Source organism: Pelodiscus sinensis, chromosome 15 (assembly GCF_049634645.1).
Source record: "Pelodiscus sinensis isolate JC-2024 chromosome 15, ASM4963464v1, whole genome shotgun sequence".
In the NCBI taxonomy this organism is placed as follows: domain Eukaryota; kingdom Metazoa; phylum Chordata; order Testudines; family Trionychidae; genus Pelodiscus; species Pelodiscus sinensis.
The window spans coordinates 26,807,684-26,829,710 of NC_134725.1; the positions used below are offsets into that span (position 1 = coordinate 26,807,684).

The 22,027-nt window shown below is 45.1% G+C and overlaps 1 protein-coding gene across 3 annotated transcripts in view; it reads left to right on the forward strand.

Annotated features, from left to right (window-relative positions):
* TMEM132D (transmembrane protein 132D) overlaps nt 1-22,027 on the forward strand; it is a 589,482-nt gene that overhangs the window by 564,170 nt on the left and 3,285 nt on the right. For all 3 annotated transcript variants that reach the window (XM_075898457.1, XM_075898458.1, XM_075898459.1), the window contains 3 exons: nt 14,416-14,621; nt 15,849-16,122; nt 19,172-19,363. In XM_075898457.1, coding sequence (XP_075754572.1) covers nt 14,416-14,621; nt 15,849-16,122; nt 19,172-19,363 — 672 coding nt within the window. The remainder of the gene's footprint in view (nt 1-14,415; nt 14,622-15,848; nt 16,123-19,171; nt 19,364-22,027) is intronic.

Here is a 22,027-nt window from a genome sequence, read left to right on the forward strand (position 1 = left end):
AACCAGTAGATCAGGATCTACTGATAGATCTTGGAGCCTCTGATAGGTGATCCTGACTGGTTTGGCCATGAGGATCCCAAGCACAGCACTTTAGCTGCTCCTCCCCCTACTGCTATGTATCCTCTGCCCCTCCCTGGGAGCCTCCTGCTTGTGGTTCAGAGCAGGGATGAGAGAGGAAGGAATGCTGATATCAAGGTGCCCCCCTCCCACCTTGTATTCTATCTCCACATCATGGGGGGGGAGGAAAGGCACAATAGTCCTTGGGATGGAAGGATGGAAGGAGTTTGCTGGCTGCTTTTGAGAGTGATGCACTGCCAGGACGGGGTGAACCTGCCTTAGCCCCACTGCACCACCACCTAGGAGCCACCTGAGATAAGCAGTTGTCCAGCCTGAGCCAGAATCCCAAACCCCTGCCCCAGTCATAAATCCCCTCCTGCACCCCAACCTCTTGCCCCAGCCCTGACCCCCCTGGACCCAAACTCCCTTATGGGGCTTGTACCCTGAACCCCCTCCTGCATCCCAGCTCCCTGCCACAAGCTCAGCTCAGAGCCCCTGTTACACTCCATATCCCTTAGCTCAAAACTAGAGCCTGTGCCCCAACCTGATGAAAGGGAGGAAGAATGGGAGAGGGAGGACGGAATGAACAAGAGTGGGGCCTTGCAGAAGGGGCACAAAGGAGGCGGGGCAAGGGTATCTAGGTTTGAGGTAGATCCTTTGAATTGCATTTACATTCAAAAAGTGATCTTATGCTTTAAAAGGTAGGAGATCCCTGTACTACACTATCCACCATAGCAGTGCAGCAACTGTCCCAGGCCCCTTTGAATCGCCATGCTGGATGCTCTATGCAGCTCTAAGGGCTGGGAAGGATGCACTGCAATCTAGATGGCACGGAGGGCTGACAGCCCTCAGTCCTGCCCCTTTTACCTGAGGCCCCTGCCCTTTCCAGAGGTGCAGCACTGCCCCCAACATACACATACTTTGCCCCAGGGCCCGCAGTAGTTGTTGGCCATGCTGGGAGTGTGCACTCCTGCATTCCATATGCCCTATCCCATCTAACTAAGGATCATTTTCTCTGGCAAAATTTACTTGTGTGCAGAAGGCTGGTATACACGTTGTGCATAACTTAACTCCTTGATGATGCATAGGTCATTGCTAGCTCCCTGCACAGAGTTGAGTATTGGGCCATGTTATTCGTAATAATGCATGCACAAAATTAAAATTGAAGGGGAAAAATCTGCAGAAATGAAATATTCTTGATCTAGGTTAATAATAAGGAGGTGATTCCCCAGAAGAGATTTTTAACCAAGGGGCTTTCAGTTAGTTACACCTATACACTTCATATATTGTGGCTGATCCATAACATTCACAGGGGAGGCAGCATGCAACTAGAACTGGATGTTTGCCCAGAATTGTAAGTACTTTTAATATGTGCTACTGCATATTTCACTAAGGTATATTTTGCTGGGGATAATGTATTGATGTTTGCCACAAAGCTGCAGAACAAAATAAGATTTCCTCAGAAATTAATTGGAAGCAGTGTTTTCCTAATCAATATTTCCTAAAATGCGCTCAAGGCAGATTAACACATGAGGAAAGCGATCAGAGAGCTATCTTTTATCTTCATGGGTCTCTGCCCAAATCCATAGTGTGTTCGAACATTTTCTGAGGCAGAAGTGCTGTTAGCTGGGATTGGAACCTGATATGATGGGGGTCACATAATAGGGAGCTACTGTGCAGAACCTTTTCAAATAGAAGAAAACATTTCATAGATAGAGTGGCTAGAACACAAGACAAAGAAGTTCTCTGGAAGAATTCTTGTGTGAATTAAAGCATATCTTTCAGGGGGGGGAAATGCTGACTTAAAAGCTGCCAGTAATGGACAATCCACCCCAGACCTTAGTAAGGGTACATCTAGACTACAGAGTTTTTCCAGGGTATTGGAGATATCCTGGAAAAACTCTGTTGCATCCAAGGAACGTGTCTGCTTTTCCAAAACATTTTGGAAAAGCAGACACTTTTTTTCAGCATCCCCATAAATATTATTCTATGAGGAAGAAGGGATGTTCCAAAAGGGGGGGGGGGGTTCTGACATTTGGCCCAGTGGAGACAGGCCAAATGTCGGAAAAGCCTCTTTCGAAATAAAATCAGGAAAAGATATGCAAATTACAGTTCACAATTTGCATGTCTTTTTCCAACTTTTCTTTTTAGTGTAGACACAGCCTAAGATGTTCCAATGATGAATTATACTCAACTGCAAAAAAAATTGCAGCTTGTTTCCACTCTGAATTTTTCTAGCTGCAGCTTTTAGCCATTAGATCAATTAGGGGCAACCTAAACTAATGAGTGGGCCGCATGAGTGTCTCTCTTTCATTTCAGCAGGCCGCAAAACTGTCATAAAAAGATGGTCTCCTAGGATAGGATAGTTTTGCTAACTGCACTTGTGTACCTAGAATTTGAGAGGTGTGCTGATTCAACCATAGCAGTGCTTTGATTGGATGCAGGGGGGACACATGGCTCTCACAATGTTATGTGCAATCAGCATGCACCTCACTTCACATGCCATTGTTCAATGTGCACATCACTTTGGTAATATCAGTAGGAAAAAAACTATGCAGACAAAAACCAGCAGAATCTGATAACCCTGTGCATGAGCAACAGTACACAAAATGTCTCATCGGCCGCACATAGAACCCCAATGAGCTGAAGGTTGCTCACAACTTTATTAAATCTTGTTATACTCTTGTCCAGAGGTGGACAATAATTTTTGATGAGGGACTACACCAAGAATTTGGAAAGTGGTCAAGGGCCACATTCTTCCTGCCCCTACTCCAGTAATATCATGGGTGTGGGATAGAACTTGGGTGCAGAAGAGAGCTTGGTGTAACAGATTGGAAGGCAGGAGAGCATGTGGGTTTGGGAGGGAGTTTGGGTCAAGGAGGCAGTTGTCACCTGGGGCAGAGGCCTGGGGTGCATGAGGAAGCTGCAGTGATTCGGCTTATAACCTGGGACAGGAGGGTGTTGTGACCTGGGGCAGGGAATTGAGGTCCAGGGTCCAGGAAAGGGTCTGATAATGGGTGCAGGAGGACCTGGAGAAGGAGTGTAGGAGGGACTGTAGGGTCTGGGAGGAGATTGTGGCCTAGGGCAGGACTGCAAGGGTTTAAGCTGTGTGAACTGAGGCAGGAGGGGGTTGTGATCTATGGCAGAATACAGGGTCTGGGAGGGGGCATGGGTTCAGGAATGAACAGAAGGTCTGAAAGGGGGTATGGGTGCAGGAGGGGGCAGAAGGTTTGGGGGACAGAGGGGTTATGGTGACAAAGGCAGGCTCTGGATGGGAGACTTACCTAGGCAACTCCCAGCCAGAAGCCCAGCAGGTTTCCCAGGCAGGCTTCCTGCCTGCCCGGCCTCCACACTGGCTGCTGGGGCCATGTGCATTTGTGAATAACTATGAGCCTGAGGGGAGAGGGAGAAGGCTACTTCATGCGCTGCAAACAGGCATCTCCCATTGGATGGAAACCAGCCAATGGGATTGTGCTGGGAGTGGGGACTGCACGTGAAGCCTCTGCTCCCCTTCCCCAGGGCCCACAGCTGTTGAAAGACAAATGGCTGAACAGCCATTTTTCTGAGTGGCAGGCCAGTAGGTGGGGCAGGCAGGCAGCCTACTTGAGGTTCCCCTTTGTGTCCATAGGCCAGATCTGGCAGCTTGGCAGGTTAGATCCAGCCCATGGGCCATATTTTGCTCTGCTCTGTAATATAGCCTTCCATTTGCTACTCAAGATCCCCCTCGTTATATATCCAAAGATCATATTATCCTTCTTGGCCAGAGTGTAGCAATGGAGGATCATGATCAGGTCATTTATTCTTTTCAATGTCACTGCTTCCCAAGAGGGAGTCCCACATTCTTTAAGTAGAGCCTACATTCTGTGTCCCTAGATGCAACACTTTACATTTGACCATGTCATAACAATGCTATTTTCTTGTGCCCAGTTTAGCAATCCAGATTACTCTGCATTAGTGATCTATTCTCTTCATTATTTGCCAGTCACCCAGTCTTTTTTGCCGTCTACAAACTATCGGGGTGATTTTGTTTTCCTCTAAATCATTAATAAAAATGTTAAAGAGCACAGTGCCAAGAACCAATCCAAATTGTATAGCTCCTTTCATAATAAAAGGTAGACCAGTGTTCCACAAAATAAAAACCACCTGCCTTATACCACTTACCTACACTGCCATTCACTTCCAGGGCCTTCTGTTTTCTGTTTTTCTTTGCTCGTGAGGATGGAAGGAACTCCGAGAGTATCCCTTAAGCATCTGATCCTCTGGTATCATTTTGTTGTGGACTAGGATGCAGGCAACCTGGCCTAATATGCCAATCTGACATGAGCCCATTTTGTTTCTTTCTTATTTCAGAGCACTACTTCAGTGAAAGAAATACAGACATACAAAAAGGCTCTTGCATTTTTTTGCTGACATTTATGACATGATGAATTACTTGGGATGAGATGAAATAACCTGTACAAAGAGTAGACATTCACATTCCCTCCTCCCCCCCCCCATCTAGAATAAATACACGTTGACAGACCTCAAGGCAACATCAGATTTAGGATTTGGATGGAGTTAAGTAACTGAACTTCATGGGCATCAGGTGAAAGCCCAGCCGAGGAAGGCAAGATCCAGTCCTGTCCCTTCTGCCTAAGGCCTTACCCGCCCCAGCCCAATGGTGCTTGGCAATGTGAAGAGCTGGGGCCATCGTGATACCCCTGGCCCAGCCCTCCAGCACACTACCCCATCGTGGTCCCATCCTCCCCGTCCCCCGGAAGCCAGGCTGCTGAGCTGGGCTGCCTTTGCCAGTGGCCGGGCGGAGCTGGGCTGCTGCATCACGGTTCCAGCCTTCCCCACATTCCCCCCCCCCCCCCCAATAGCCCAGTGCCACACATGGAGAGCCAAGCTGCCGCGCTGCAATTCCAGCCTTCCCTAGCAGCGACCCCAGCCTTAGGTAATCAGTCATGTAGGCAGTTTTGGGGAAGACTGAGCCTTCCCTTGCCTGCATTACCAACCACCCATGCTGAGCTTCAAGCCAAGTTGTGCATTTTTCACTACAGCTATGGAGCTGGGGATGTTATGCCACTGAACACGCAGCTGCTGATAGCTGAGGAAACATTGTATGTTGAGTAGCATCTCCCCCTGCAGATAATATGTGAGTCCATGGTCTATGGGAGAAAGTTCTACCCAAGGATGAGTGAGGGCAATAGAATCTGGCCTAAAATTGATGTAATTTCTGTTTCCTACCCCTTCCTTTCTAGAGTAAAAAAAGTCTCTCCTCTACTACACAGGGAAATACTGTACCTCAGGGAGCAGATGTTCACTGATTACTCCTGATTTCCAGAGTCCTTTGGTGTGGACAGGCAACGTGCTGCCATCAGTAGATTCTTACTATTAGATTCTGATGTCTTATGGTTTTGGTTATGATTGGATTCAGAACCAGGAAGGATGTATTTTCTAGCTACATAGAGACCTTGGTCCCACTTTACCTCCTGTCTTGTCACTCTCGTCAGCTATCACCCATCTCGTGTAGTTTCAAAATACAGCCAGTTCCCAGACTTCACAATAATGTATCTCATTCTTCCTCTGTGTGCTAAGTATCCATGGTTAGAAGTGACTCCACATTTCCCAAAGCACTCACAAATGTCCTACAGAGTAGAGATGGTGTTCTTCTTTTGCACCTTGATATACACAGCTCAGATGCCTCCTGGAGTCTTTCAAAGCGACAATGAATTTCATTTGTTTATGTCCCTTGTCAGTAACTTTTTCCTGATTATAGAAAAGCTGGGAAATTCTCCTGTTCTTGTAAGTGACGGCACCTATTCAGGCAGGACTCAATATAATTTATCTTGTTAATGACTCCTACTTATGCTTGTGGACTAGGCAACATGTGCAATGCTAAATCTGCAAATGTCTGCTAAGCCTGCCAAGGTGGTAGGTCTGTTTTTAAAACATACAGTAGAAAGAGAAAGTGCTTGCGCTGGGGAAGGATTACTGTCCTGCATTGCCAGGAATTAAGATTAGAAGCCCAGTGCGTAATGCATTCCTGAAACATTGATTGTCAATTGGGAACAGTGAAGACTAGCTTTCCTAATCGGCTGTCCCTCAAGATGCCCTAATCTAGAGTCTTCATAACTGACTATGTATCTAATTTTCATAGATGTACTAGGTGTCGCTTTGTAAAAGAGCCAACAGAATTACTGCTGAAGAGAAAAAAAACTGCTGCCTGAAAGGATTTTTAATCAGTCTCACATGTGGGCTAAAGGATACAAATGAGATGGGGAAGTGCTTTAGGCCCTGGTGGTGTTCCAATGGGATAAGAAAGAAATGTGTTAGCCTTCTTCTGCAAAATACAAAATGTACTATTCGTCCTGTTGTTTTACTACACTTGAATAATCCACTCAGCACAGTAAACTAACAAAGGCAGGTCTGACTAGCTGGAGAATCCAAGGTAGACAGTTTCTAAGTATGAAAAAAGCAGAGCTGTATTATTAGGACCAGCAGTGGGGCTAATGATTATGATTCTGCACTGCCCAGAGCCTTCCAATGGCCTTTATACCTGTGGATAGTGGGTGTAGAATGCTGCCAAGTCAGAATTCCTCTCTTACAACAGCGGTAGCATTTTACCTCCTCCTCCCCCCCTTCATGTGCCCTTTGCACGACTGTACCTGATGACATAGATGTGGAGTAGCACAGAATTAGGAGTAAGAAGTTAGGGTGAAAAGTATTTGAGGAATTGATGCCCAGTGACAGGAGTTACCGTTGATGACTTCTGCTGACAGATCAAAGCCCCCATGTAACAGGGATGCAAATGTCTTTGTTTTCACTTGCTTAGATAGGAAGCTGCACTCTCTAAAATACAGTATCGTCAATATGAGGAAGAAATAATTTTCAGATTTTGTTTTATCTTGTGAAAAAAATAATAATGGAGATTTGTAACTTACTTTACTTATGATCAAAATTGAAGAGTTTGGAGAGTCCTTGAGCTGTTTTGGAGTGAAAAGTTGGTTTCTTTTGAAATAACACAATCAGACATTTTAACAATGAAAATTAAGATGTCTTGGCACAGCAAAGAGCCCACTCTTTGAAGTCCATATTTGCTTTCCAGGAAAAAGCTCTTCAGTTTGCTATTCCACGTGAGCTGTATGCACTGTCTTGGGCTACATACCACATATTTTGCACCATTCTTGGAGACTGACATTTGTCTCAAGAATGAGCAGTGTAGTTGATGGGTGGGATTTTTGAAAGCGCTTAGTGCTTCTACTCCCATTGAACTCAATGGAAGTTCTGCCATCAACGTCAGAGTGTAGAGTTTAGCCAGTTTAAAAATCTCATCTTGCAAATTTTGTAGCCTTAGCAATTGATCCCCACACTCAATTTGCCTTAAGTCTTTTATTTAGTGCCTTCATGACATGCTTCATAATTCTGCTGTGTCACTCTGCATACTGCTGCTGACAAGCAGCCTCTAACCTCTGCTCCTCTGGTTGATGGAGATTACATGCATGTATGTGGCTCAGGGCAAGCTTACTGAAGCTTTCCTAGCTGTTCAGCTGCAGAAGAGAAAGAGGGGAATTGCAAGAGCCAAATCAAACTCCACGTGCTTCACTATACTTCCAAGGTCACTGTTACAAATACCATTTAAGAGACCATCTCATTGGGAGATAAAAGCTTCCCCGTGTTGAAAGATTAGTGGAGTGTCTTGTGGGAACTAATTGCATTCTCTATAAATTAAATGGAGGGCAGGCAGCTCAGCACATTTGTGAGGAAACCTATTGTGATACAATGGTCTATAAAACTTTAGAAAGAGAGTGGCTCTGAAATGATTTAATGGCATTGTTGTGTTATGGCATTACCAGTGGCCAGAGCCTAGAGAGGGGCCAGAGCCTATGAAAAGAGCACATGAGCAGCAAAAGAAAATGGAATTCAGTTTCACAATCCTCTCTCTGCTCATTTCTGTTCTACTGGGACAGAGCATCGCCAGCCCTGAGAGATCAAAAATAGCTAGAAATAAATAATTGGGTTGGTGTGGAACACCTGATTGATTTGGAAGAAATCATGATATTGCCCCATCTCACCATCTTCTGGTTTCTGAACACTGGGGGGAAGGTGCCCACAATACTCCAATGGGATTTGGTGTATACATATTCATATGCACACTTACACACATTTTTATCCAATTTGATTGCTGGAAAGGGGCTTTCATATTTCACATTTCAAAGATTCTTATTAAATACAATGATATTTATGGAGCATCTGCTATTTTAAAAAGTTACTTACCATGTATGCTTACTAGTTCTCTGAAAATTGTCTGTTTGAGGAAAATAAACTCATTCTGAGCACATACCCCACAATAATCTTAGGGAGAAATTTGCTTGTTTAGACACATGCAATGCTGACTCACTGCACTCACGAGCTTACTGAATTCGGAGCTTATCTATTTCTCTCTCAGATGGTGAAGGATGAAGAACAAGGATTTTACTGGGGACAGCATTTGTTGATAACTAATTGCCATGTATGTAACCCTTCTGTCAGATGGAGCCAGCAGCAGCCAGGGCCAAGTTCAATATCTAGGGGTACGTCTAAACTACATGGCTCCGTCGACGGAGCCATGTAGATTTGTTGTTTTGGCAAAGTCAAATGAAGCCGCGATTTAAATGATCGCGGCTTCATTTAAATTTACATGGCTGCCATGCTGAGCCGATAAACAGCTGATCAGCTGTTTGTCCGCTCAGCGCGCTAGTCTGGACGCTTCCCTGCCGACATCAAAGCCCTTTGTCGGCAGCCCTGGTAAACCTCATCCCACGAGGAATAACGGGGCTGCTGACAAAGGGCTTTGATGTCGGCAGGGGAGCGTCCAGACTAGCGCGTTGAGCGGACAAACAGCTGATCAACTGTTTGTCGGCTCAGCGCGGCAGCCATGTAAATTTAAATGAAGCCGCGATCATTTAAATCGCGGCTTCATTTGACTTTGCCAAAACAACAAATCTACATTAAAAGGGAGAGATTCCCACCTGTACTCTGGTTCCTTCATGCTGCATAAAAGGGCCAAATTGGTATATAGATGCCCTGTATCCAGCTGGGGAATGATTCCTTTAGTTCAGGCACTGCAAAGCTGCTTCCAGGCCCCTCCTCAAGCTGTAGAGTGCTGGGGCAGGGCCTGGCTGAGATTGGGAGAGACATGTTGAGGCACTGAGAGTGCAGCAGATAGTGCTGGACTGGGTGGTGGTGCCATTTGCAGGATGGCTCAGTGAGGTGGCTGGAATGTAAGGCCCCAGGGCTGCAAGGCGCAGCTACTAGTAGTTCAGCACAGAACTTCACCCTATGTCTCACTCTCAGATCAGTGTCAGAAGTTACTTACTCCTGGAGGAGGTCTAGTCCCAGCTCTGTGGCCTTGGGAGACACTTAGCTTCTCTGCCCAAGCTTCTGCTTCTGGGAAATGAAGATCAGTGGTTAATTGCTTCCCCAATGCATTCATTCATTAAGGCTGTGTAACTGTTTGTTATAACTCATCATAAGTGAGCTGTAAGCTAACACACTGGCCTCAAGCTTGAGAAAGGAAAATCCCCATCTCCAGGCCATTCATTTGCAGTCAATATCTGGCCTTCAGTGTGTGGAGGCAAGATACGTACATGAGGCATTCAGCTCCCAAGCTGATTATTTTCCTCAGGGCCACCTTAGCTTGAACTTTGATCTGCCATGGCTCAAGTGTAATGTGTGGTTTGAGGCTTTGTCCAATTTTCTCCTCCCTGGCATCCCAAGGAAAAAAGTGAGCCAGCAAGCGGCAGATGAAGTTCATTAGCCCACCAGAGATTTTCTGTGTCAGAGCATCACTTAAAACACAGGGAAGGATTAGGAGAAACATGCATTGCTAGCAGGGAATAGAGGATCCTCTCCCGCAGAGGCAATGTAATGTGAGGTGAGAGGTGAAGGAGGGGTACCAGTCACTTCCTGAGGGCCCTGTACCTTCCTGTCTAGTAGACAAGACACTGTAGAATATGGGTGAGAAGAATGATGCAAGTCATGGGAGCACAGGACTTCCAGGCAGCATTGTGCTGCTTGCATAGAGGCAGCCGCAAAGGAGTGCGCTCTTCCAGTGCCCATGGGATGGAATCAACCTTGCACATACAAGAATCCGTCCATGCAGCTAAAGGGAAGGGACTAAGCTGCAGCATCTGAAGTGATGTTGAGCTCGGTGCTCTCCTCTAGCTCTTACTGGACCCTTCTGTTGCAACCTGAGACACAGCATGGCTCAGAGCTTTACTGATTCTTCCCACCCTCAACTCAGCTCTGTTTGCAGTTGCACTCCCTAGCCTCTTTTTTTCACTTATCTCTACAACCACTAGCACCCCAGGAGCTGCTCCTTGATTTGGCTTCTAGATATTTGTAGTAATACAAATTCTGCCTATCATTCTCACCTGGAAACTGTATGGGAGGACAGAATTCAGCTTGAAAAGATGTGTCCTCTGATCTTACCAACAAGTTAAGCATCCTAGAGCAAGTAATGAACAATGCAGTTTCAGGATCCTTTTTTTTTCAGGTTTGCCGTGGTACAGACACAAAAAATGTGGAATGGTTTGCTATTAAACCCTTTATATTGATCTTTGCTATTGAAAAACAAAACACCGGGGATGTAAATTGTGCCACAAAAGCTGGTGATATTTAAATAACATTTAAATTCACTCAACATTTAAACAAAAATAGAAAACGACATTAAATTCAGGTAAGTGCAAGATTATGCATACAAGAGTCAGAAATATTAAATATATCCACGTAATGGAAAAGAAGGTCTGGCTGGTAATGGATTGTGAAAAGAGTTCAGGGTTTTAATAGATCATTCCTTCAGATCATCAGCACTGTAAAGTGGTAGTTAATAAATTATTTGACATGTACATTTACTCATATATTTTAACTAGCTGTAATGAACAGGTCTTGTCGGCTCACCTAGACTCCTGCAGTAGCTGCCAAAGAGCCTGAATGAGATTTAGTAACTCTCAGCAGTATTGATGGCCAGAGCCACAGGTTATTATGAATAAAGTATCAGAAATGGTTTGGAAGGACATTGTGTAAAATGGATGTCACACTCACAATAATGAGGTAGGTTTGAGCTTTTAGACAGCAGAGGTGTCCTGTCTTGAGGTCAACTGTGGACTCACGAGTCTATCTCTTCCTTGGCAGATCCTAACTGTGCTAACATAGAACCTTTTGCTATCAATCCATATAGCACGTTGGGGCAGCCTAAGAGATAAGTGGTTGCTTAGGGTATTATTTTTCAAGAGCCCCATGGTGACTGCCTTGGATGCTCATCAGCTGGCCAGTCCCACATTTTTATTCTTTGTGCTCAGTTGGTTGCAGCAAGGCCTTAGCCTCCCAGAAGCCTTTGTACTATCATTTGTACTCTTTTGGAGCGCTGCTGCAGCCAATGGATTCTAGGTCATGTTTGAAGAAGTAAAGGCATCGTTAGATGGTTGAGCAGATGCTTTCTTCTTTCAGGGAAAGAAATTATAAAGACAGCAGATCCCATAGGTTACTGAGCTGGGTGTGCCAGCAGGAGGGAGGGAACAGTCATTGCCCAATTGAGCCTTTAACTCAAGTGTCAAGAATAAGGACATTGGACTTCAGGTTTGGGTTTACAAGGTCATGGATAAGCTGAGCACTTGGGGGGCTACCCAAGAGAGATTCAAATGCCACCCAGCTGACTAGCAGAGCTCCCAGAGTGTCCACAACTGGAGGCATGTGTTTCTACTTGTGGTGAACATCCACAGGTACCTCAGTGCACCTAACAAAATTTATTCCATACATGGATGGAAAAATTAGAGGGAACAGGAGTTCCATTTCATGTGAACTACCACAGTTCAGAAGTGGTTCAGACAGATGTCTGGTCCTTCCTCTCCCCCTCCTACCCTATGTACTTATACTCTTTTTTCATGAAACAAACAACAATTCATCCTACCTTTCATGCTATACATTAGTCAAGACACTATTTTATTCAGCTTTTTAAAATACAAAAATACTGTTCTTTATTAAGGAGAGGTTGAGGGGAAAATGCTAATATCAAATAATCCTTAGCAAGTGTAGTCTTTCAAAGAACTGCCCATGCAATAAATTGTAATAAACCTGTCTGAACGTGTTTCAGTGAAACTTTTTTCAATCCGCTTTGGAAGCTTTTTGTATCAAGAGAGATTTCAGACCTTAAACTGATAAATGGAGCCCTATTGACACCATGAGTACATGCTTTTAAATATGAATGAATTATAAATCTCCCCTTTTTTCTGTTGAACAACAAAATGGCATCTTCTGTTGGCTTTTCATATGTTTGTTTTACTCTGTGATATTGACCTAAAAATGCATTCTTAGCCCTTGTGAAACTGGGAAAAAAAGTTTCAAAGCCCCCAAACATTTTCTTGTTTTAATCGCAGCTCCATGAATGCCAGTACATTGGATTTGTTTTAGTCATGAGCCTCCAACTCCGTTTCACTACTATTCCTCAGGAGGGACTCTAGATCCTGCAGTCCTTACTAAGGCAAAACTCCCACCGAAGTCAAAGATAGCACTACCTTAGAATAACTTACATGTCTCTTGGATTTTGTATGAGGCAGGACACTAGGGCAAGCAAAGCCAGGTTTGAACAGAGCCCAAAATTCATCCACACAGGGGAAGGTTGGGAAGCTATTGAAGAGAGAAATGTGGTGCAAGAACAGGGAGATGTGCTGGGACCAAGGGACTTGGGGCTGTTTAAAGACATTGCAGACATAGAGGAAAGAGGACCAGTATAGGTCAGAGAGAGAAGGGAAGCCACAGAGGAAGCATGAAAGGTCTAAAAGCTGTCCACACTGCTGCACAGACATGCACAAAACAATCTTACATACTTGGCCAGCTTTGTGTCTTCTCTGAAATGTGGCACACCCCCCCCCAAAGCAGGCACCCCTGGTGTCATTCATTAGTGTCGGGCCAGTACTGATTCAGAGGGAGAGTGCTACCTACTAAATCATTAATGCTGCTTGCTGTCACCATTCCAGGAGACAGGAGCGTACTGGCAATCAAAATAGGCCCGGGAAATGGGTTGAGAACGGGCCTTCCCAGGACATCACTCCTGCGTGCCCCTCAAGCCCCACCCTCTGCATCATGTTCGGCATGCGGCGCAGGCGGCGCGTTGGGCTCTGCGTGACACATACAGCACAGATGAGGAGCCGCTTGAAGTGAGGGGCAATGGGGTGCAGACACGATGGCCCTTTAGACGATGGCCCACCGGGAAATTCCCGGTGTCCCGCCAGACCAATCCACTCCTGCCAGGACATCACAACAGAACAGATTAGGGAAATGCACCTTCTGTTCAATATCTTGAGAGGGACACAAGAGGGGACACTGGCCATGTGATCGCCCCCCCATGTGAATCCTCCCCATGCCATACCTAGCCTGGGGAAAGTCTGTCCCTAGAAGACTGTGGGGCCTGGGACAACACTCCCTCCACCCATCTCTTTCCACCCTACTGCCCTTGCTCCACCCTCTCTCCCCTTTCCTTCCCTTGCTCCACCACCATTTCACCCCTTTTCCTAAGCCCCCATTAGGCAACACACACACACACATACACACCCACTCTCCCTCTCTCTGGCAGTGGCAGGAGGTGGAGCCCCAGCTCTCTCTTCACTCCCAGCTGCATTGTTCCACTTCCTGCCACTGGTGGGTGCAGGGGCAGTTCCACCCCTTCTCCCCCCAAGTTTCCCCTGCAAGTGACGTTGGGAGCCAGGGAGTGAAGCAGGCTGGGGCTGAGTCACACCAATTCTTCCCACTGTCAGTGAGTGCAGTGGTGGGCCTGACCCCTGCTGCTGCTGCCACCAGGCTCCCCACTAGTCCCAACAGCTGGCCCCTGTCCCTCACCCTGCAGTATTTGGGGGTGTGACCCTTTGTGTCTCCCTTGTGTTGCCCCTGCTTGTGCTAGCACCCACCCATCTGACTTTCCACATGTTTACAGTACAGTTCCTTAGACTCACACCAAACATGAGGATGGGGAACTTAATCTGACTTATTGAGGGATAGGACTGTGATATAGTGGACAAGCATCAGAGCCAGAACAAGATCAGAATCAGAGCCATGGCTCCTAGTGGTGGGACTGGGAAGAGAATGGAGCTGTTCTTTTATCATAATTCACACTGGAAATATTTATAGCAGGAAAAGCCTGTTTGTTCACAAGTGTTGCTAAATTATGCAGACTGCTAATAGCAAAGCAAGACTTTTCATGCTGCTAGTTGTCCTCAGAGTTTGGAACTAGTTCAAACCCAAAATCTATCTCTCCTTCCCTCCCACTCACTCAACATGGGGGAGAGCTTTATAATTTTGGACAGAAACTCATTAATTTTTTCCCCTTTTCCCTTTTTACAGGTTTCTGACAGATGTGACTATGTCTTTGTCAACGGGAAAGAAATGAAAGGCAAAGTGAATGTCATTGTTAATTTTACTTACCAGCATCTGACTGCCTCACTAGAATTGACTGTCTGGGTTCCTCGCCTCCCACTACAGATAGAGATCTCTGACACAGAATTAAACCAGATCAAGGGGTGGAGGGTCCCCATCCTCTCTAATAAGAGGTAGGTTTCATTAGTGAATGTTCAGTCTGGGTTATACACTTTCCAAGTGGCTGACAGGGCCAGCGGATCTGAACACACTCATTTGGCCTTAATGCAATTCCGGTGTAAACCTGAAGGTCACCAGGCATTTATTCAATCAGCTGTCGGATTGTACTTATTAGGGCAACGGGAACCACAGATTGTATGGATCTGCACTGAAAATCAATTTCCTTTTATAGCACTAGTGGCTTAAATGGAAATTGCTTGTTGGCCAGGAGAGGCAGGGTCAGTGTTTTCACATGTGGCATATTGCAGGACAGCAGCAAAGACCAGATCTGTCTGGTCTGAGGCCTGATACATGGGATACCATTGCTTATTTTATTGTTAATAATTATTTATTACGTGTAATAATTGCTAACTCTGTCTGCATCTCTTACATATCCCATATTTATATTACAGTAGGCCCAAATTAGGATCAGGGCCCTATTGTGGCAGATGCTATGAAGACAAACAGCACATGAAGGATAGTGCCAGAGAGATGTGGATTTATATAAACAAAGTTATTAATTACAATTATAGCAAATCAATTAAATGTGAACTGTTGTCATGTGCCCTTCATTTATTGACTGGTTTCCTGGGAGTGTCACAGTAGAATGGTTCTGAGGAAAGGGTTTGAAGACGTGGCCTTGCAGACCTATTCAGCGAGGGCATTAACTGCAGCTGTTGATATGGGCAGCTAGTAAGAGGTTGGAGGAGATGTTTGTGACTGTCGCTGACCAAAGCACACACGAGTCTGGCATCATAGACAGGGTGGGGTGAATCATGGAGTAAGAGGTGTGAAGGTGAAGATGAGAATGTTGGACTTGACATGGGGAGTCACTGGAGATATTCCAAGAGGATGGGGGAAAGGTGGTGTGCTCAGAAGTGCAGGTAAAAAAGGTGACTTTAGCAGCTGATTTTATGTGTGACCCAAGGGTGTGGGCCTTCTGGGTGCTATGAAGGCTAAAGAAACCAGGAGGCTACCATAATTCTGGGGGGAAATGAGGGAATATGACAGATGTCAGATATATTCCAGGGGAAGAAGCTGCAGGAGTGGGCATAACCTGGATGCGTCAGGGGGACAAGAGAAAGGAAAGAGCTGAGCATCTCTGATTGAATGCCTTTCGCAGTGCTTAACAAGCTGTTACAGCATGGCACATGACATATTCCTTTGGTGGTTTGATATTTTTTATCTTGTTCTTTTACCAGACCAGCTCGAGACAGCGATGATGAAGAAGAGGATGAGCGGAAGGGCAGAGGCTGCACCCTGCAGTACCAGCATGCCATGGTGCGAGTCCTAACACAGTTTGTCGCTGAACCCTCCGACTCAGGTGGCCAGCTAAGCTATTTGCTGGGCTCTGACTGGCAGGTTGATATCACGGAGCTGGTGAGTGACTTCATGCAGGTGGAGGAGCCCAGAATCGCTAAGCTGCAAGGTGGACAGGTTTTGATTGGGCAGGAACTCGGAATGACGACAATTCAGGTAGGGAAAACTGGTTACTGTGCTCCCCCTTCTCCTTCTCCTTGGTGTTTCAGGCTTTACCCTGCCCTACTTACAGAACTTGGCAGTCATTGCCAGGTGACACCCTGCATTAGGAACAGGAGCATAGCAATAGGGTCAAGCCAAACTGCCCCAGATCCAACATCCTCAGAGCTGGATCGGGAAGGAGGTTGAAAACTAAACCTGTATCTGGATCTGAATTTTACAAGTTGCTCTTTTCTTTATAACTGGACACACCAACCTTTCCTCTCCCCCCGCATCACGAGTTGAACTCTTCTGGTTCCGTGGTCTCAAGGGACTCTTAGGGTGTGTCTAGACTCAGCAGTTTTGTCATCGTTGGCAAACCTCATTCTACAAGGAATAACGCCTTTTGTCGACAGAGTTCTGTCAACAGAAGGCGTTATTGCATCTACACTGTCCTTTGCGTCTACACTCTCATGTCGACAAAGCGGCTTGCTTTGTTGACAGAACTGGATGTAGTCTAGATGCTCTGTGTCGACAGAAGCTTTGTTGACAGAATCTGTCGACAAAGCCCTGTCGACAAAAGCCTATAGTCTAGACGTAACCCTAGATAGGAAATGGGGATTTAGGTTTGGGAAGAATACAAAGCTTTTTGCTGTTCCACTTGATCCTGGGTTTGAATCTGGCCTGAGTGGGTAGTGCCGGAAAACTTTTACCATCCAATGGCTACTTGTCCTATGTCAAAAATTAGTGATGCTGTGATTCTACTGGCATGCACTGTGTCCACATTCTACAAACCACCATAGCAGCCACCAATATGTCCCCTTGTTGGCAGCCTCAATGGAGAGGGCAGAGACTGAATAATTAGCTTGAAGCTGATTAACCCTCTCCCCCAGAAATGGTGAACTTTTGAGTCATGGCTGAGGCATGTGGGCAGAGAAGGTTGCATGAACAATGCCCCAGCTATGTCTATCCTACAGATAATAAAAGGGTTTCCATCTCAAGAGTTGTCACCAGCCCTATGTCCACCCATAAAAGTTGACATTTTAACACACGGGAATGCTGCCATTGAACACAGTGCCCCTTCTGCAACAGAAGCAAAGACCGTTTATTTCAGCAAAAAATGTAAAACCTACATACTACATTCCCGGGTGCAATACTTTACAGTGTGTGGGAGGCGGATGGAACACGACTGTTGCTTTTTTTTCCCCAGCTGTTGATCAGCCTGTGCCCTCAAGCCTGGGGATAACAGGCTTCTCTAATTTTATCCCCGCTCAGGTAACATCAGTCCCCATTTCTGCTCCATTTGACTAATACTTTTTTGATATCAAATCCACAACTGGAGATATCACATGGGAGGCAGCTGGTGAAATAACTTAATGTTCTCAAGCCTAAAGTGGCAAAGCAAAGCGGTTAAACTGATATTAACTAGGGCAGATTGAAGAGTCAGAATGGAAATATGAAATATGAAACCCTGGGATTGAAATCATGCAAATTCAACTTGTATTACAGGATATAAACATTACAGGGAGATCGCAATAAGTGCTCAGATCGTGCTTTCCAGCCAAGCATCTCTAAGTGCATTAGAAAGAATGAGGTTAAGTGTGATTGGGCCAAATTTCTGTTGCAGTAGTTCCATTTACTTCAGTGGATCTATGCAAATTAACACTAGCAGAGAATGTGGAACATTAATTCTATTTTACAGGCTTAGTGAGGTTAAGTGACTTACCCAACATCACAGAGAATCAGTGGCAGAGCCAAAATACCATGAAGCTAGCTATGCTAACAGCTGATCTGGTAAACTATCCACTGAATCAGGAAGTCGGATCCCACAACTGAAATGATAAATCTCCTATACTTACTCCTATCAGAAGGCACTAGGGCTAATAGGGAGACAATCTTCTTCCCATCCCCAGATATGCTCATGACCTCAGTCTCTCAGGACAGCCCAGTAGAAATCTGCATCTGCATATGTTGATTGCACGGATTGTCAGTCCTGGGGAAGCGGGTTTCTGAGTCTTCTGTGACCAGGAGCCTCAATAAAAAGTCTTTATAGGCTTCAAGGCGCTGGGACTTGCAGTGCTCATTCCAAGTGTACATCAATAGCTTGAGTGACTCTGAAAAGGGAATTCAAAGGGAAAGAAACTGATAGCAAAATAAGTTTTAAGAGCAGATTTGGAAAGTGTAGCCCACCACACAAGCTTAAACTAAGTCCTCTTCTAAATCCAAACCTGTGGTTAGTGCTCTCTCAGTCCAGTAACTTCTATTCAGTGTATTCAGATCCCTTTTCATCCTAACAAGCCTCCTTTGTATGTTTCCCTCCCATTGTCACAGGAGTTTTCTTCCATGCACTCTTATCCATTAATTCCCCAGGGTAAGAATTTGGAATAAAACTCATTCTACAGATCCTCTACAAATTGTGTTGTGATAGAATCTTATGACAAAGTTTTTCCACCTCTCTCCCACACTAGGAACAACATACTTTTTAAATTATTACTAATTAAATTGTACTTAATATTATGGTTACATGTACAATGAACTTACAAAGGGTTAATTTAAAGAGAACAGAATGAAAAAATGATTTTTCAGCATGGGGGATGTACTGAAAAATCTGGATAAAAAATCAACTGAAACTGTTTGTATCACAGAACCAAATCTCAAAAATGCATGAAGTTGAACGAAATATTGCAAACATCATTTTGAAATGAAATTCAAAATGATGCATTCTGAAAATGTCAAAACAAAATGTTTTTTCATTTCTGGGAAATATTTTTCACTTAACACTATCATTTTCTGAAACATATCTATAGTGTTAAATGAGGAATTACTGTATATGTTTGTAAGCAGCCTATTTACATGTTAGGCTTTATATCGATTTAGGACACCATGTATTAACCTATCATTTGTTATTAATGTGTAAAAATAGCCTTAATATTAAATGTGTGCACTAATTAGTAAGATAATGTATTATTTCTTTGACTTAAAGTAGCACCAGAAGCCTCATTAGGGATGCTGTTGTGCCGAATGCTACACAAAAACAACCGGCACTAATAGCAATATCCCTTTTCAGATACTGTCCCCTCTTTCGGATGCCATCTTGGCTGAGAAGACCGTGACCGTTATGGATGAGAAGGTGACAATTACAGACCTCGGAGTTCAGCTGGTAACTGGGTTGTCACTCTCCCTCCAGCTCAGTCCAGGGAGCAATAAGGCCATCTTTGCTACCGCAGTAGCGCAAGAGCTTCTTCAGTCACCGAAGCAGGTACAGTGCCCCAGCCTGTCATGTCAGCATTTCCCACCAGCTAAACTGATGGGATCAGGTGTCCTTTTATTAATATGATTCTATCAAAACATTGTAATTTATAGACACCTACAACTGAATGCTAATGGCCACCTTAACAGAAAAGCAAAGTTCCCATAAAAAGGCAATATGTCTGAAAAAAAAACCCACCACCAAGTGCCAACAAACAACCCTCTCCCTCTCTGTGGGTCACAGCCCATAAATAATGCAAAGCCCCACCAATTGTGTACCTTTAATAAACTGTATAACCCCCTTCCCAACCCACTGTTGGGATCTCGGGCTTCATTTATTCCATCAAAATTAACACATGCACACCCAAGCACCTTCCATAGTAGCTATCTATGTGTGCACTGCTCTGTAGTCTGGAAATAAAAAGGGAAAGAGCTTTCTGTTTCCTCACAGTAAACAACTGTGGTCTAGTTTCACTTCTACATACTGGAGTAACTGTCAATGTTGGCAGAATTAAACCAAGTTGACATGGGTGAAAATGAGAATAGAGCAGGGTCTCTTGTGTTGCAAATAGCTAACAAATGGGGGTGGACTTTCTATAACGCCAGACTCCTCCATTTTTATTTCTTTGTCATTAGTATTTCAAATGGCCCTGAGAACCTCCCATGCAGACTGATCCATGTTGATCTGAAACAAGGGCTGGTTGTTTTCAGTCACCTTTACTCTCCTTTGTCAGGGACCACTTCATTTCTCGTATCCCTTCTACCCATCCTGATTCCTTCAAAAACCTCACATTTGACCTCCAGGCAGGTTGTGCTCCCACCGAGGTCCTTCAGCTTTGTTCTGGCATTTGTCTGCGTGTTCCCTTATGAGCAACAAAATCAGGCATTTCCTCCTGTCTGAGCTCTGGCCTCTTGCTGGCCCCAGGAATGCCAGACCCAAATTTCCATCGTATGCGACGCTGAGTCTGTGTGCTCCTCAGTCACACCTTACTGTGAAACCCCTGTGTGGGGGACCTGTGTGCTTGAATCACAAGGTTCCACTCATGCACATATATACTCAGTAGCCCTGTGCTGTCTGCATTCACACAGCTCATTGAGTCTGAAAACACTGGATCATGCAATCAGTGACAGAATGGTCTTTTTCCTGCCTTATATTGTCTGCATTTGAAATTATCTATTGTTTATATCAAAGTCATCTGTGGGTTTTCACCATGGAAGACCAATGAGTTATACACAGGGGCTGTGTCTAGACTGGCAAGCTTTTCCGCAAGAACACTGACGATCTCATGTAAGAAATCAGTGCTTCTTGAGGAACTACTATGCTGCTCCTGTTCGGGCAAAAATCCTTTTGTGCAAAAGGGCCAGTGTAGACAGCTCAGATTTGTTTTGCGCAAAAAAGCCCCAATCGCAAAAATGGCAATCGGGGCTTTTTTGCGAAAAAGCGCATCTAGATTGGCCACAGATGCTTTTGCGCAAAAATGCTTTTGCGGAAAAGCGTCCGTGACAATCTAGATGCTCTTTTCCGCAAATGCTTTTAACGGAAAACATTTCCATTAAAAGCATTTGCGGAAAATCAAGCCAGTCTAGACGCAGCCAGGATGAATTGTCTTTATGTTTAAACACGGTTTATGCTTAATAGTAAGTGAGAAGGTTAAATACATTTGAATGCTGGCCAGCTCTAGAGAGAGAGAGAGACTTAATTCATTGCTGGCTCTTATCCTTGATCAGGTGGATGAGAAGTAACCAGGCCCATTGACAGCACAGGGCAAAGCGGGTAGTTGCCCTGGGGCCCAACAATTCAAAGGGACCTTGGTCTCCTGGCTTCCACTGCTGCTACTGAGGTGGCAGCTGGAGTTCTGGCTCCTTTAAATCACCACCAGAGTACCACGCCATATGCTCTGTGCAGCTCTGAGGGCTGGGGGGACACACTAAATTCTGGGCAGCGCTGAAGGCTGGTGGGGGAGGGGCACACTGAACTCTGGGCCGCACTGGGGGTAGGCTGCCCCAGCCCAGCCTCTTCTGTCCAGGGCCTGCCCCTTCCGAGGGCGTGGAGCCACCCCCCGACACAAACACCATGCCCAGGCTGTCGGCTCCCCTGAAAGTCACATAGGACTGATGTTTTTATAGCATGATAAAAATCAGGTTCCCATAGTCTCCCAAGAGCTAAAAAGATGATGCTGCACAACTAGAAATAGAGCCAACGAGCTAATCCATGGCTGACATGTGGAGCTAAAGACAATATCTTGAAATCAGCTCAGATGTGGGGTGTATTGGCATTTAGCCCCAGCATACTGCACTGCTGTGGTATTTCAGTTCCAAGAAATCAAGTGTGTTTGAATCCCTTTTCTGGGGGCAGTGGCGCATATGGACTCCTGAGGAAAATGTAACAAACCAGAAAGGAAAATACTCACCCTGGCAGGGCTTTATGAGTTTTAATTGGTGTTGATTGGAGCCATTACTTAGCACATTATATTTCAAAGCACATTCCTCACACAGAGAGCAATGTGAAATTATTAAATGATTATGCTGGTTTAAGCAGCACAGAGGGAGGACAAGAGTTGATGCAATAAATTCCATGTGGCCTTCAGGAAACATCCAAAGATTAATAAACACAAAGCCAAAATTTATGACAGAGCCAGCAAAGTCTTAGGGCCTGGTCCTCAACCCAGGCAAA